This window comes from Scophthalmus maximus, chromosome 5, assembly GCF_022379125.1.
Source record: "Scophthalmus maximus strain ysfricsl-2021 chromosome 5, ASM2237912v1, whole genome shotgun sequence".
Taxonomy (NCBI): domain Eukaryota; kingdom Metazoa; phylum Chordata; class Actinopteri; order Pleuronectiformes; family Scophthalmidae; genus Scophthalmus; species Scophthalmus maximus.
In genome coordinates this window covers 7,648,048-7,662,817 of record NC_061519.1, presented here as the reverse complement: position 1 = coordinate 7,662,817, position 14,770 = coordinate 7,648,048, and the positions used below count along the sequence as shown (strand labels likewise).

The window sequence follows — 14,770 nt, the reverse complement described above, 5'->3', positions numbered from 1 at the left end:
GGATTTTGACTTCTCAGACTATGTCCACACTTCAGTTAAACTTACCAAAGCACATATAAATAGCCCACGTTCTGCCCAGAGCTAAAGCCTCTAACTGTACTCCTTGGCGGGGGAGCAGGCATGTGCAGTCCTCGTGGCGCTTCCTAGCGACTGACGGCGTGCGGCCCTCCTTGTTGGGATGGACGGCGGTCAACTCAGTTGAAAGCCTGGTGGTTCAGGTTTTTCCTTCTGCAGGGATCAATAAACAGAGTGTTCTGCAACGGCTCTGTCTCTGTACCAGCACTGTGTTTCCCACACACAAGGGAGAAAGAGGGAAGGGGCGGATTTCGGTTCGTCCGGCGAAGTCGGAAATCCTGAGGCCTGGTTCAGCTGCGTGCACGGTCATTCGTCGCGATGGACGAAATCTAAGTTTAGAAGTGGTTACTTCCTTTGTCGGGCAGAGAAATCACCTGGTCAGGGTGAGTCTTGCACCTGGAAGCAATGAACGGCTAGTGTTGCGTTCTATTTATAGTGTTTGTGGCGTCACGGGCCCCTCGCGGTGCCATGCGGGTCTCTACCAAATGAGGGTCGCGAGTTTGGTTGTGTCCAAATCAGGCCCCTAGGTGGGAGATGCGGGTCCCTGCGAGGGGTCCAAAAGTCTTGGTGCACTTTTCTTTCTTTTCGGCTTCTTTGTCTCCACACCATGCGTTCACTCAGGCTTCTGAGATGACATGCAGGCCGCAGTTAATTTATCCACTGTGCTCGCGCACAACTGCAGGACATTCATCAACAAGGACTAAAAATACTCATAGTTGCTATGAAAAGTGTTTGTTGGCGTTGATATCTGCTGAGACACATTTAACATTTTTGAAGAATGAAGAATATATTATGTTTGTTTCCTGCAGTGTTTGTTTTTACCCCTTTCCACTCATAAAATCACCAAAATATTGAATTTGGGTCATACAACTTTTCATGTCATTCATATTTTGTTTACTGCTACAGCAGGTTGTGAAGTCTACAGTGTCAGCGTTATTACTCCAAACAAACTGTAAGCAGCTGTCAGTATTATCATAGAAGAAAAAAAGCCAAACCTCATTATCCTCCCTGTGTTCTTCAGGCGTTGGTCACAACAGAGTTGGAAGGAGGAGACAGGCAGAAGGCCATGAAGAGGCTGAGGGTACCTCCCCTGGGAGCTGCACAGGTCAGATACACACACACACACACACACACACACACATTCACAGTGTGAGTATTTATTTATTTTGTCATTGACTCCTGTCATTAATTTATTGCACACAAAAAAAAGTTTGTATCCAGTTTGAATTAAACTTGATAGGTTGGTAAGGGGTAGGGTAGTTTTTGTTTGTTTTGTTTTTCAGATCCAGCAAAGACAAGGTAATAGCATTGGATCAAAGTTTTAGTGTAATGCAAATGCACATACTGTATACATACATATACAATAGAAATGGTATTTAATTCATTTACAGATTGTAAAGGATGAATAAATATTTACACATGTTCCTGTATAGCTTTGATATTCACAGCTACACCTATGCCCACAAAATAACTATTCTGCTCATCAGGTTTTACAAGCAGATTTTTCAGTGGCATTAATAGTGGCATGTATTATTATTTTCTGGCCTGCATCCCTATTACAATTGTTAAGTTATAATAATGTCATAATTATGTCTATCAATAAAATAAATAAGGAGTTTAATTATAACTTATATTTATACAGCATCTTTTAAGCATCCAAGGAAGCTTCACCCCTGGTCAAAAGTTTAAACTTTTGATACTGAAATATTTTAACCATGTATCACTTATTTAATATTTCAGACTACATCCATCTCTTGCTCCTTTGTTTTGTTTCTTCTTTATGTATTAATCATGAAATTATATTTTCCTCCCTCCCTCCCTCAACTTCTGCCTCTCTGTACGTTTCAGAATACAGCTGCTTCAAATCGAATCAGCTTCATTTCAACTTAACATTACTGCCAAAGCAAATGACATGTTATTAAATGGATAGATGGTTCCAGCGTGGAACCGTCCTAATGATTGGAGAAAGCTCAGTCATGTGACATGTTTTGTGTGTGCACACACTGTTTTCCTCCCAGAACATTGATATTGTTGCCAATATTTCATTTTTATTTCTTTTATATTATTTTAATTTAAAAACAGGGGACGTGTTTATTGTTGTTCTTCTGTTGTACTCTTTATCATATGGTGTAATCCCGCTGAAATGCTGAATGTGTGTCTCTACCTGCAGCCTGCTCCTGCTTGGACCACGTTTAGAGTCGGACTTTACTGTGGAGTGTTCCTTGTCTTAATGGTCACTGTGGTCATTACAGGTAGGTCAAACACACAAACACACACACGCATATCTTTAAACAATAAAGTGACTTAGGGATTTAACTCTGTGGGTCCAGGCCAGAATTTCTTTCTGTAGTTTTGTTAATGTTGGTCACAACAAGACAAAGTGATTAACTCACTAAAATGAGGAATTGTTGTATATTTTCTTTAAACAATAGATAGACTTTATTCTCTTTTTCATAGTTGTTTCTCATTTTTTATTACTTACTTATGTCTTTGACATTGTGAACATTGGTTTGTATTACTTTTGTTGGTTAGATGAATGAATGTGACTTTGGAGCAGCTGCAATTTAATATAGCAGTGATGAGAAAAACAAAATGATCTGGTTTAACACTAAGCGAATCCGATGTCTTCCGTATTCATTAAAAAAAGCTTCTATTTTTTTTTTTTGATGTTGTGATGGTGTTGCTGTATTTAAACATATTACATTATATAACTGTAGTATGATGCATAAAGTATTCGGAACATTTGTTGGTGCTTAAAGCTTCTTACACTTGTCTGTTTCTTCTGTCTCTCATCTGTCACTGTCATTAGGAGCTGTGATGATTCGTAGTGCTGATGTGTGGCCCATGGTCAGGATCTACAGAGGAGGATTCCTGTTAATAGAATTCCTCTTCCTGTTAGGTATGTACACAAACACACACACACGCTCCCTCACTCCTCTACACCTTTCTGACCATCTGACTGTTTACCATCTTCATGTTACAGGCATCAACACGTACGGCTGGAGGCAGGCAGGAGTCAACCATGTGCTGATATTTGAACTCAACCCAAGAAACAACCTGTCCCACCAACATCTCTTTGAGGTCTGAGTGCACAGACAATGCACACGTATTGTCCCTTAGCTTCACCATGATTCTGATCCATCTGTGTGTGTGTGTGTGTGTGTGTGTGTGTGTGTGTGTGTGTGTGTGTGTGTGTGTGTGTGTGTGTGTGTGTGTGTGTGTGTGTGTGTGTGTGTGTGTGTGTGTGTGTGTCCGTGTCCGTGTGTGTGTCCGTGTGTGTGTCTGTGTGTGCGTGTGCATGCGTGTGCACAGATTGCAGGTCTGCTTGGGGTGCTGTGGTGCATCAGCCTGCTGTCCTGTCTCTTCAGTGACAGCATCCTGGTACCAATGCAGGCAAACCCTCTGGCTCTCTACGGCTTTTTCTTCCTCTTTCTCATCAACCCCTCCAAGACGTGCTACTACAAGTCACGCTTCTGGCTGCTCAAACTCTTGGTAACCTCACTCAATAAATTTATTGTATCAGCACGTTTCAACCTTATATTTTTACACGGTGAAATGGGGTCTTTATAGCTTGTGAAGATGTTTTAAGTGGTTGGCAACAGGTCCACCATCTCACTTTTCTGGACAAATACACAAACATTATCTCGATCATTTTGTATTGACCTTGATAATAGCCACTCGCTGTTGTTGGCACAGCAAGTGGGCAATGCAAAAAACATGTGAAAACTATAACTGAAATCTCTTATTCACCACTGCACGGTGTACAAGTATAAACAATGCAGTGCATCATGCCCTGTACTTTTATGGCTTTTCCCCTGCCATCAAACTGGTTCATTTGAATTGACACTGAGGCCTTAAAGTCCACCTACTGTTTATGACAGCATGCCATTTGGATTTCAGTTTAGTCTTTAGGCATTCCCGGTATGCAAAAAATTGTATTTAACACTACCTGTTAATCCAAAGAAAGTTTGGAACACCACTTTGTGCATCACAGCACCCAAAACAAAAGTATCACATAAAAATACATGAATTACCATTTATTTAATTGGTGACTGGAAGGAAATATCAAATCCCTTGACTTTTTGAGCTTTAAAAAGAGAAATCACCTCACTCATCTGGTCCGTGTCTTCAGTTTATTGTGTAGAGAAACCAATCTTCCCCGCTTTGTCTTCCTCCACAGTTCAGAGTGGTGACAGCTCCGTTTCATCGTGTTGGCTTCGCGGACTTCTGGCTGGCCGACCAGCTCAACTCTCTGGTGGTGGTTCTCATGGACCTGGAGTACATGATCTGTTTCTACAGTTTTGAACTGGACTGGAAAAAACATGATGGACTCATCAGAAGTCAAAGTGAGATTGTAAAACAACGCTACTGAAGATCCAATGACGATAGACCCGCACTTATCATGACCACACTTCTTGCATGTCGTTGTTTGCAGGTAAAGACGTGTGTAACTCCTACTCCTACGGTGTCCGTGCGGTGATCCAATGCCTTCCTGCATGGTTCCGATTCGTCCAGTGTTTACGACGTTACCGTGACACCAAACGGGCCTTCCCTCACTTGGTTAACGCTGGGAAATACTCAACGTCTTTCTTTGTTGTCACCTTCGCTGCCCTGTACAGCACACACAAAGGTAGATCTGTACTGTACAGAACAAACAAAGCTTACACACAGAGCACTCCAGGCCTTTCTTTGAAACTTTATTTCTAATTTAGCCTGTTTACAAGTCCTAAAAAAAGTCTCATTGTGTTCACTTCATCATGTTCCCCATTAGGTCCATAAGTATTTAGACAGTGGCACAATTTTAGTAATTTTGCTTCTGTACACCGCCACAAGGGATTTGAAATGAAGCAGTCAATTTGTGATCAAAGTGTAGACTTTCAAGTTTAATTTAAGGGGTTTAACAAAAGTATTGTATGAAACTTTAGGAATTACAGCCGTTTTTAATCATAGTCCCTCCATTAAGTGCTATTATTTTCAGAAAGGCCACAGTAGCAGCAGGTTGATAGGCTTTTGCTAATCATTTGTATGTAGAAGTTAAAGGTCTCTCGCACATGTGTTTGCTCTCTCTCAGTTGTCTTGGTTTTATCGTCAGGTGGACATTTCTATCTTTAAACCCATAAATCTGATGCTGTCTAACCTCATGCCTCATCTTGTCTGTCTCTCCTCCTCAGCGGAAACCCACGCTGACACCCAGATCTTCTTCTACTTGTACATCGGCTTTTTAGTGGTCAGCTCATGTTACACACTGGTCTGGGACCTGAAGATGGACTGGGGCCTGTTTGACCGCAATGCAGGAGAGAATACCTTTCTGAGAGAGGAGATCGTCTACCCACTCAAGGTATTTCTTCCCCACACAGGGAGGAACCTAGGCTGATACACTAGATTGACCTTTTCAGTATTAGAACACAAGCTGTTATGTATGATGTGTTCGCTGTCCTCTGTCTCCGTACAGGCATATTACTACAGTGCTATAGTGGAGGATGTGCTGCTGCGTTTCTCCTGGACTTTGACTCTCACCCTCAGCACAGTCTCCAAGTTTCATGGCATCTCTGATATTTTGGCTACTGTGCTTGCCCCGATGGAAGTCTTTAGGTATCTATGACCCCTCTTTTATTATTTCATCCCTTTCTTTTCTTCTTACTGTTATTTTTCCCCACTATTTATCTCTCATCTTCTTTCTACTCCTGCACAGATTTAATACAGTGTTGATAATCAGTTACAAAAGAGGACATTTTTCTTTTATAAACTCACACAGCCGCAGGACTGGATGTGGTTAGAATTACACCTTTTATTGAAGCAAATCGAACAAGGGAAGTAGATAAGTCATTTTTTCTTAAACTCAGCACATCACACAGGTGCAGTGATATGATGCACTAAGTAAAATAAATTAATCAATATGCCAGTCTGCGGGGGATAAAGGTATCAGTATGCCCATCTCTCCCTCCTTCTGTAATAATTTTGTTTCCAGAGTAGAGCTCCAAAAGCATTATGAATTTTTCATGAAATTTCAAATTATTTTGACCAGGTAGTGAAGTGGAGCCTTTTAACATTTTGGTTTTCATGAGAGAAATATTAAGACTTAGGGGAACTGTCACCACACCAAATAATCTGCTTGTCCAGGTGTTGTGGTTGCTGGGGGGATACGTCATCTCCTGGTGACTCTTGTTATAGATGATTCTATAAAATGTAACAAAGCTCCTAGAACCAAGGTGGAGTCTTTCAATTGCTTGTTTTGTCCTGTTAACATTCAAAAATCCATAAGATATAAAAAGTCAATAGAGCAGAAAGTCCTCACATTTGAAAAACTTGAAACAGCAAATATTTACTTTTTCATTCAAGGTCCGACGGTAATCAATTTTCTGTTGATCAATGAATTATTGACAACAAAGATCCAGATTATTCAGATTTTTTTAAAAAGCCTCTACTCATTCAGATGCTGTGTCTTTGTAATGTTTGATACTGCTGCTTCTGATGAACAAAATATTTCAATACTACTGCTTCAGTTATCATTTTAATTATTATATGAATTAGAATGTATCCATGTATCCTCTGTTTGAAATATGCACATGTAAGTCATCACCTACACCCCCTCTTAACTGGAAGGAAACACTGGTGATCACCAGTATGTAATAATGAGTAGCTGACAATGTGTACTAAAATGAATTAAAATGACTGAGTTCAATTGTCCGCTGAGAGTTGTTGTGTTTTGGTCCTCTGCAGACGTTTTGTGTGGAACTTCTTCCGACTGGAGAACGAGCATCTGAATAACTGTGGTGAGTTCAGGGCTGTCAGAGATATCAGTGTGGCTCCACTCAATGCAGATGACCAAACCCTGCTCGAGCAGATGATGGACCAGGAGGACGGAGTGAGGAACCGGCAGGGCAAGAAGAGCTGGAAGAGGAGCTACAGCATGAGTCTACGCAGGCCTCGCCTCGCCTCACAGTGAGTCCTCACAGCGACAACTGCAACCGTATGAACATAATAATAATAATAATAAATTTCATTTATAGAGCACTTTTCATTGCTAAAAGCAATCTCATAGATGGATCCTTTATCAAGTTGTGTTGGAATCGCATCAAACTACTGTTTGCTGCCTGCAAATATCCTGAGAGCTGTCCACATGTGTTCTGTTCTAACACAGGCAGTTAGTTGTCTGCCAACAAATGTGTTCAGTTCCCAGTTAATTTTTCATAGAAATCACAGAAATCTAGCTTGAAATAAAAATTACCTACATATAATTTACTTTAACAGCCTAGGTAATTATCAAGCTTGCTAAAGGAAGGAGCAGGCTGTTAAGACCATTATTCTTTAAATGGCTCAACAGGAAAAATATGTCTTTAGATGTTGGTGTTATCCAGTGAAGGTTTTATTTAAAGTGTTTTGTCTTGCATTGTGAGTATGGAGCTAGCAGCATTTAATCTGTGCTGTAACTCCACAGACTGCCTACAGAGCGAAATCACTCTCTCCCATTTCACCTCCAGGTCCAAGACCCGTGACACCAAGGTTTTGATAGAGGACACCGATGATGACTCCTGACATCAGGCCACGCCCCTCGCCTGGGTCCAGAATTTATTCAAAGGAGGGAACTCCACCTCTTAACTGAGGAATTACCCAGCGAGTCGGGCGTTAAAGATTCAACAAGGACGAGTTTTAAACTCTCATGCCTACATATTCCTTTCGAGGTTCAGAACTAATTCAACAGAGGAACTTCTACAAACTTGAACATACAACCACAGATGGAAGGCCATCAAACTCCTACTTCTACCTTCAATAAGAACCAGGCGTGGGCTTGTCACCTTACCCAAGCAGCGGGTGACGAACCGGTCTCCCTGACACCCACAACCACATAGAGGTGGACTCCACTTACTCCTTAGCCATTGCTTTGATTCTCCTCAAAGCCTCAGCCTAGCATGAACAACGCAGCTCAATGGAATGCAAGCCGATCACCCTGACAGGAAGTGTCCCCTGCTCCCTCTCGGTGCCACACAACTCACACTCAGGAAGAGGCCGACAGCTTAAAGTTGACTGCTGTTGAAAAGCTGAAAAGTTTTTCCCCCTGCTTTCAGCTGTTTGTCTCCTCCTACACGCCCTGTCTCCAGGCGACACTGAGAGAAAGGCCTTGAATAAATGATGGACCATTGTGCACCTCGAGAGACCTCAGGTCGACCCATCATATGGACCCTTTTGTTTCCCTGTAGGAAAATAAAAAGGGTTTTAAAGTCGTCCTCCTGTCCCCTCTCTGACCCTTGGCGTTTACGCTGGCCAACAGAAAGTGCCGATGCCCATTTAGACTGGCGTTGCTCTTCAGCTTGTCGCATCATCACAAAGCTGCCTACCTGCACCTTACATGCTTTAGAAACAAACAAAAACATGCACTTTGTAGGAAGAGTGAATTGGAAGGCCTATCGTGTGTTCTCTCACACACACACACACACACACACACACACACACACACACACACACACACACACAGATTATAGATTATTTGTATTCATCATTGTAAATATGAAATGGACCAAAGCAGGAGGCGGTGTGAAAATATAAAATATTGAGAAGAAAACTACTATAAGGAACAGCAGCTGGAATGACGCGGAGCTGGGAAGGAATTTCACGTTTGTGTCAGAAAAAAGGATCATCGTTTTAACTGTCCTGCAGTAACTCCCTGTGTGAAGAAATTTTCCCATAGGAAAAGTTGAACCATTTTTGCTGAATGTATGCAACGTATTTATGTATGGATGTGTGGGAGCGATGCCTAAATATCACCTGTCAACCCGTTTAGTTGTCAGTAACTTCAAGAGAAGCGAAGACAAATCGCGAGGATTTTTTATTTTGTGCCCTGAAATCTTGATAGAAATATTGAATACTGTTTGATTGAAAACTGCTGGTTCATGAAAAAGTTATTATCGTCTGTGAAACTGGTTCATTAAAATGTGATGTGATGATGGACATGATGATGACGATGATATAACGAGGGGAGCTCGCCTGTCTGTCACAGTCAAAATGATGGTGCAGTTAAACCTGAATCTAAATTGAGGGATTGAATCTGAATGGTCGTGTTTACACTCATGACGTACATGCTTCATACAACTCATTCTTAACATATTTAAATGTACAGTATGCATCCAGATCAGTATTTGGGACAATTGGAGCCTAAAATGTTTGATATCATGGCTGCTTTTCCAAAAAAAAGAAATTGCAACACTTGTTAGGATGTTTTTAGTTAGTTTGCTGAAGTTAACAATTATCTATTTCTTTTTATATTGTACAAAGCTTTCTCACATGCTCATGTTTGTATTTCTACAGTCCTAAACAGTAGCCCTTTATTTTAATTGGAGACATGCTCTTGTATTCCTAATTCTACATTGTCACAACACTAATCCCATTAGTAGATTTGCAGAGACATGTCTAACTCACCACCCACCCTCAAATCTCTAACAGAAGGGCCATTATTATTCAACCACTTCACTTCAGTCCTTTGCTTTTTTTTTGTTTTGACAGATTAACATCAGTCAGGAAAAACTGAAAAATGAAGATGAATGTATGGAGGACAGAAAGAAACTGAGCCTGGACAACAGGCTCAGTTTCTCCCTTTTTTGGAAAGTGTCCACCTGCAGCAGCACTTTGTGTGTGCTGCTAATTGATCACAATCAAATCCTCTGCTGTGCTTTGGTAGAGACAGGAAGCTGTGATTACACTGGAGAAAATGTTTTCTAAATGTTTTAATAGAGTTTAGTCTCTTTTATTTTCACATTCCAGAGGTTCACACACCTCTTCTTAAAGGAAAAGCATTTTAGCTGGTAACACTGATGTCCAGAGTGAGCTGTGAGAAGCTTTGTTCACAAACAGAGCCTCTGACTGAAGGGAGGGTGGTGGGTTGAAGCAGTGGATACTTTATCTACACGTTCCCCTGGTGTGTAAGTAAATCGTACAGAATGAAACTGGTGAAATCTAAGCCAGATCATCTGTGCTGGTTGCAGATGTCTATAGGAATTCAAGAAACATGTAAATCCACACACGTGTGTGTGTGTGTGTGTATGTATAAAATCTCTGTTACATAGAAAAACATGCCCTTCAATCACCTTACACTAGACCGAACTTTACTCTACCTTTACCCTAACCCCATTTAAAGTACAACCTAATCTTACTATGATCTAACCCTAACCTCCCAAAACCTAACCTTACGTTAACCTAAACTTTATCTTAACCTTGACTTCAACCTAACCCAAATCTTACATTAACCAAAACCTTGACTTTAACCTAAACCAAACCGTATGTCAACCTAAACCTTCTTGTACATATACTTTAATCAGAGTTTTGAAGTGCAGCTGTTTCTCGCTGCTTTCTGTCTTCTAAACATTCCAGCACACATACTCATTCCATACTCTCATTTTCTTCTTCCTCAGGTTTTCACGTAGACGTGTCTTCCTCCAGTAGTTTGTGACAAACAGCATTCCACTGCGACACAGTAGATGTGAGAAGATTTGACCTCAGGTCACAGTAAGTGTATTGGTCTGTTCTTTCAAAACCATACCCTAGACTGATAACGGTGTTACATTTCTGTACATATAGTTCAAATACTTTTTTCTTAACACACAGTTTGCAGTTCTCTTTTTACATTCCATTGAATACCTCACACTCCATCACACGCGACCACCACACTGATCTGCAAAGATGTTTGACACTGACAGACTGGTGAAGCCATCCCCCCTTTTCCTGATATCAGTCAATCCACAGCTAGATGGCAGCGCTGGGTATCCAGCCTCGCAATTATATTTGTGTCACAAAGTAACAAGCTGACAGTGAATGTCTGGTCAAATTGCTGATTTTCATCTCTTACCCTTTGTTCCGATACTTCCTGAGTTCTGTCCAAATTGTACCCACTTTGGAACAACTGCTTGTGTTTAGACAACATTTAACAATTAATAGTGAGGTGTTGAAAAAAGGAACTAAAATTCTCGATACCCAGTACCAGTCCAGACTGGTGGAGCCTTCTGGGTCAAACAGAAGTGCATTCAGAATGTCTTAAGGTTTGTTAATATGACTCTGTTGTCAGCACACCTATTTCCCAACATTTTACAGTGCACCACTTGTTTGTGACCTTGATTTCATCAGTTGCTTCACAACAGAGATACACGTTATGCTTCATGGAAGAACTTCTTCATGCTCTTATCCCAAACTCCACACACTTTGTAACATTAATGAATGTTACAAAGTGTTCCATGTCAGATTCACCAAACTTTCTGTACAAGACAAACATGTAAACTGTTCATGTGGCGTTGTCATATCATCCTTAGCATAATCATTGTCATGTCATCCTTAGCATAATTGACTTTCCACGCGTGTGTGTGTGTTGAAGAGCACTCGACTCCAGTATGGAAAACATTTAGAGCTGTAGTGAAGCAGTTTTGAAGATTTGGGTCAGAATCAAGTTGTGTGATTCAGTATAAAGTCCTCTAATATTGGAAATAGACAGTTATGCTGAAGAATCTAAATCTACTCTGGGGAGAGCGACTGGCAGCTCCAGGGTTTTCTGTCTGATCTGTCTGATCTGCGTCAGCAGGACAACAGGGTTGTTGCTGAAGCCTGAGCTGAGCTCAGGTTCCCAAGGCAACAGTGTCCACTCCACAGGTCTCGGCTGTTCCAGATGCCATGTTGTTGCAAACCTCTTTATTCCTCAAGTGAAAGGTTGTGTTTTCATAAGTCTGATCTTTAAAGATATTTAGTGTTTGGTGAGCCCCACCCTGTAAGGACCGGCCACCAGCTCTGTCGTATACACCCACTCACCAGTCATCCTCTTCCAGTCCTCAGTGGACCACCGGGCCTGGAGCATGGAGCCTCTCAGAGGACGAGGGTCTATTTTGGACATAAAGCCATGCTGTTGATACAATCATATTGTCTTTGTACACCATGAGCTTGTTTGTTTTGTTTGTTTTGTTCTAATTGACTCAGATGAAACGATGCTTGATGATCTGAGACTCTTTATGTTCACTTGCCCAAAGCCTATCAGCGTGGAACAAACACGACCTCGACCTGGATCAGAATCCTCTGATATCCACATAGTGTGACCCAGAGCTGTTGATTATACAATACATTATATACTGATGACCATATTGATTAGAAGCATTGTATAATCGGTGACTGTTGTGGCTGTTGTCTTGTATTTACAGTAGCAGTGTGATGCTACGGAGGTGCCTGGTTCACCAACCCCTGTTACACATTTTAAATAAAAACAGCTCAAACATGTTTGTGACTCTTCTGTATTGTTATTTATTATTGTTGTTATTGTGAAGTGACAAGGGTGTTTATGTCTGTTTACCACACACATGAACTTCATTCAGTTCAAAAATTATAAGAAACACAAGCAATACTGAGGGCTGCACGGTGTAGTGGTTAGCGCTTTCACCTCACAGCAATAAGGTTCTGGGTTCAAGCCAACAAGGGACTTTCTGTGTGGAGTGAATGTTCTCCCCGTGTATGCGTGGGTTCTCTCCGGGTTCTCCGGCTTCCTCCCACAGTCCAAAGACATGCAGAATGGGGTTAGGTTAATCGAAGACTCTAAATTGACCGTAGGTGTGAATGAGAGAGTGATTGGTTGTTTGTCTCTGTATGTGGCCCTGTGATAGGCTGGCGACCTGTCCAGGGCGTACCCCGCCTCTCGCCCAATGTCAGCTCGGCGACCCTTAAGTAGATTAAGCGGTAGACGATGGATGGCTGGATGGATAGTTGGGTTTATGAATATTGTTTTTACTGCATGCTTTTACTTTGAAATGTGTTTTGTGCTATGACTTCCTGCCATGTGATTTATTACATCAAATGACCTGCACCTGAGCAAGCGCTGCCCTTTGAAAGACACTGCTTCTGTGAGCCTATGCCGCAAATAGCCAATGGGCGGCTCGAAGGAGGGACAACAGGATCGCAACAAGAAACCATAGGGTGGATTCAGAAAGTCCTTACCATCAGCTTTTCCTTCACCTCAGTGGAAAACGTCATGAGGTCAAGAAAAGGTGTAAAGGACAACAGCCGTGCTTAGAGATTCTGACTCCACTTACGGTATAATACTACGTAATTATGCTACGGTGGGTGTTAGTGACGTGCGTCTGCCATGGTGAAACTACACATTAACTAACTTCTAGGCTTCTTCGCCCTGTGCGTTCTTAGCGGGTTGATTCATGCAGGCTCAACATGAACAACACGGTGAAAATAGTTATTCATAACCAAGGTTCGAATTGAAATAAAAAACAATAGTAATATAGGCTGAAATTAGAAGCTGAGGTTGTCACACTAAGAATGTCACACTAAGAATGTTTAATCAAGCCCCTGTCCACTCATATTTATCTACATGACCACTTATGGCATGAGATGGAAACTCCACACAGATCATCTGTGCCTTGTGTCCTTTCTTGGTCATGATGCCTTGTGTCCTTTCTTGGTCATATTCATACTCTTCTTCTACTTTATTGATTTAAACTTTTAAGTTCGTGCATGACACGTCACATTAAATATTGCTAGCGCAATGAATTGTGGGGTGTCTTTTTCTCCTTTCCTCTCACATAGGAAGCTCCAGTGTGAACCCTATGCTAAAGGAGACAGGACAGGAAGCATTGAAGCACCTTTCCTAAGCATTTAAAGACTTCAAACAGCTCTTTTCATGGCTGCCAATGAAATACTTCCAGGTCATTTCACTCACAAAATTGACAATTTCACCGCAGGAATGGATCTTTAACAGATCCATGCAAGCAACGCAGACAGGAAGAATGCGGACAGCAGGGAGTGGAGGCCCCCGTTGGGCCGGCAAAAAGCTTGGAACTGCTGCCGGTGGAATGGAGACAGTAGAGAGAGTAGCAGGAGGGAGGGAGGACTGAGAGAGAGAACCCGGACGGGGAGAAAGCAGACAGTAGGGATGTGCTGAATCAGGCTTTTGAAACAGTGACTGTCTCCAACCAAACTGGTTTGGTGCTTCGAAGTTTTTAACACTTTGCTCCCTTACGCCATCTGGTGGTAAATGAAATTCCTACACCAACTGCGTCATCCATGATTTCTACATTTTCATAACTTTTTAGCATTGATTTGTATACATTGTATTCTGTTTCCTCTTTATTAACATGTGGGTGCTTTGAACGTAGATGGCATAGCACTGATGATGTGTTGTTCGAATAACACAAGCTTTGATCGTATATGATAATTCCTAAACATAAAAACGGGGTCTCTTGCGTTCATATACATTTTTTTAAAGAATCAAGTGATAGTGCGAGCTATTTAGACACCGTCTTTACGCAGCAAACAGTTTTGCGGGTTGAGGAAGGACTTTTACAATGGGAGAAGTGAGTCTTCAAGACAGTGTCATCATTGTGTTTGTCAGTGTTTCATGAACAACAAAACACAACACAGGAAAATACTTGACCTACGTATGTTTAAGCATGGGCTGTATAACCTTAAAATTGCATTAACAGAATAATTGATAATAACTGACTAAAAATGGGACAGTGCATTGACGTGCCTTGTTTTTTTAAACCTGCATAGGTCACGTGGTCACAAAGCGAGTCTCCGGAGCACAGTTTCAAAGCGCTCGTGGTTCATAAACTCAAGGGTCACCCTTTGATTTTATGGACTTTTAGATCCCCTTTGATTTTATGGACTTTTTATTTTTTTATTTAGTAATTTTAAAGTCACGTTTGACAATTGGTATTTTTTTTAA

General features: G+C 41.4%; 1 protein-coding gene across 2 annotated transcripts in view; it reads left to right on the top strand.

The window, feature by feature from the left end:
- The window catches only part of LOC118310728 (xenotropic and polytropic retrovirus receptor 1 homolog), a 43,578-nt gene extending 31,260 nt beyond the window's left edge, over window positions 1-12,318 (top strand). The window contains exons 6-17 of one of the 2 annotated variants that reach the window (XM_035633952.2): window positions 1,097-1,180; window positions 2,246-2,327; window positions 2,885-2,974; window positions 3,059-3,156; window positions 3,388-3,567; window positions 4,256-4,421; window positions 4,511-4,705; window positions 5,247-5,413; window positions 5,528-5,667; window positions 6,796-6,848; window positions 6,920-7,017; window positions 7,557-12,318. In XM_035633952.2, the coding sequence (XP_035489845.1) occupies window positions 1,097-1,180; window positions 2,246-2,327; window positions 2,885-2,974; window positions 3,059-3,156; window positions 3,388-3,567; window positions 4,256-4,421; window positions 4,511-4,705; window positions 5,247-5,413; window positions 5,528-5,667; window positions 6,796-6,848; window positions 6,920-7,017; window positions 7,557-7,571 (1,368 nt within the window). In that variant the 3' untranslated portion in view covers window positions 7,572-12,318. Of the gene's footprint in view, window positions 1-1,096; window positions 1,181-2,245; window positions 2,328-2,884; window positions 2,975-3,058; window positions 3,157-3,387; window positions 3,568-4,255; window positions 4,422-4,510; window positions 4,706-5,246; window positions 5,414-5,527; window positions 5,668-6,795; window positions 7,018-7,556 lie in introns of both variants that reach the window. The other variant, XM_035633951.2, reaches the window with a different exon arrangement.
- Window positions 12,319-14,770: the final 2,452 nt, after the last annotated feature.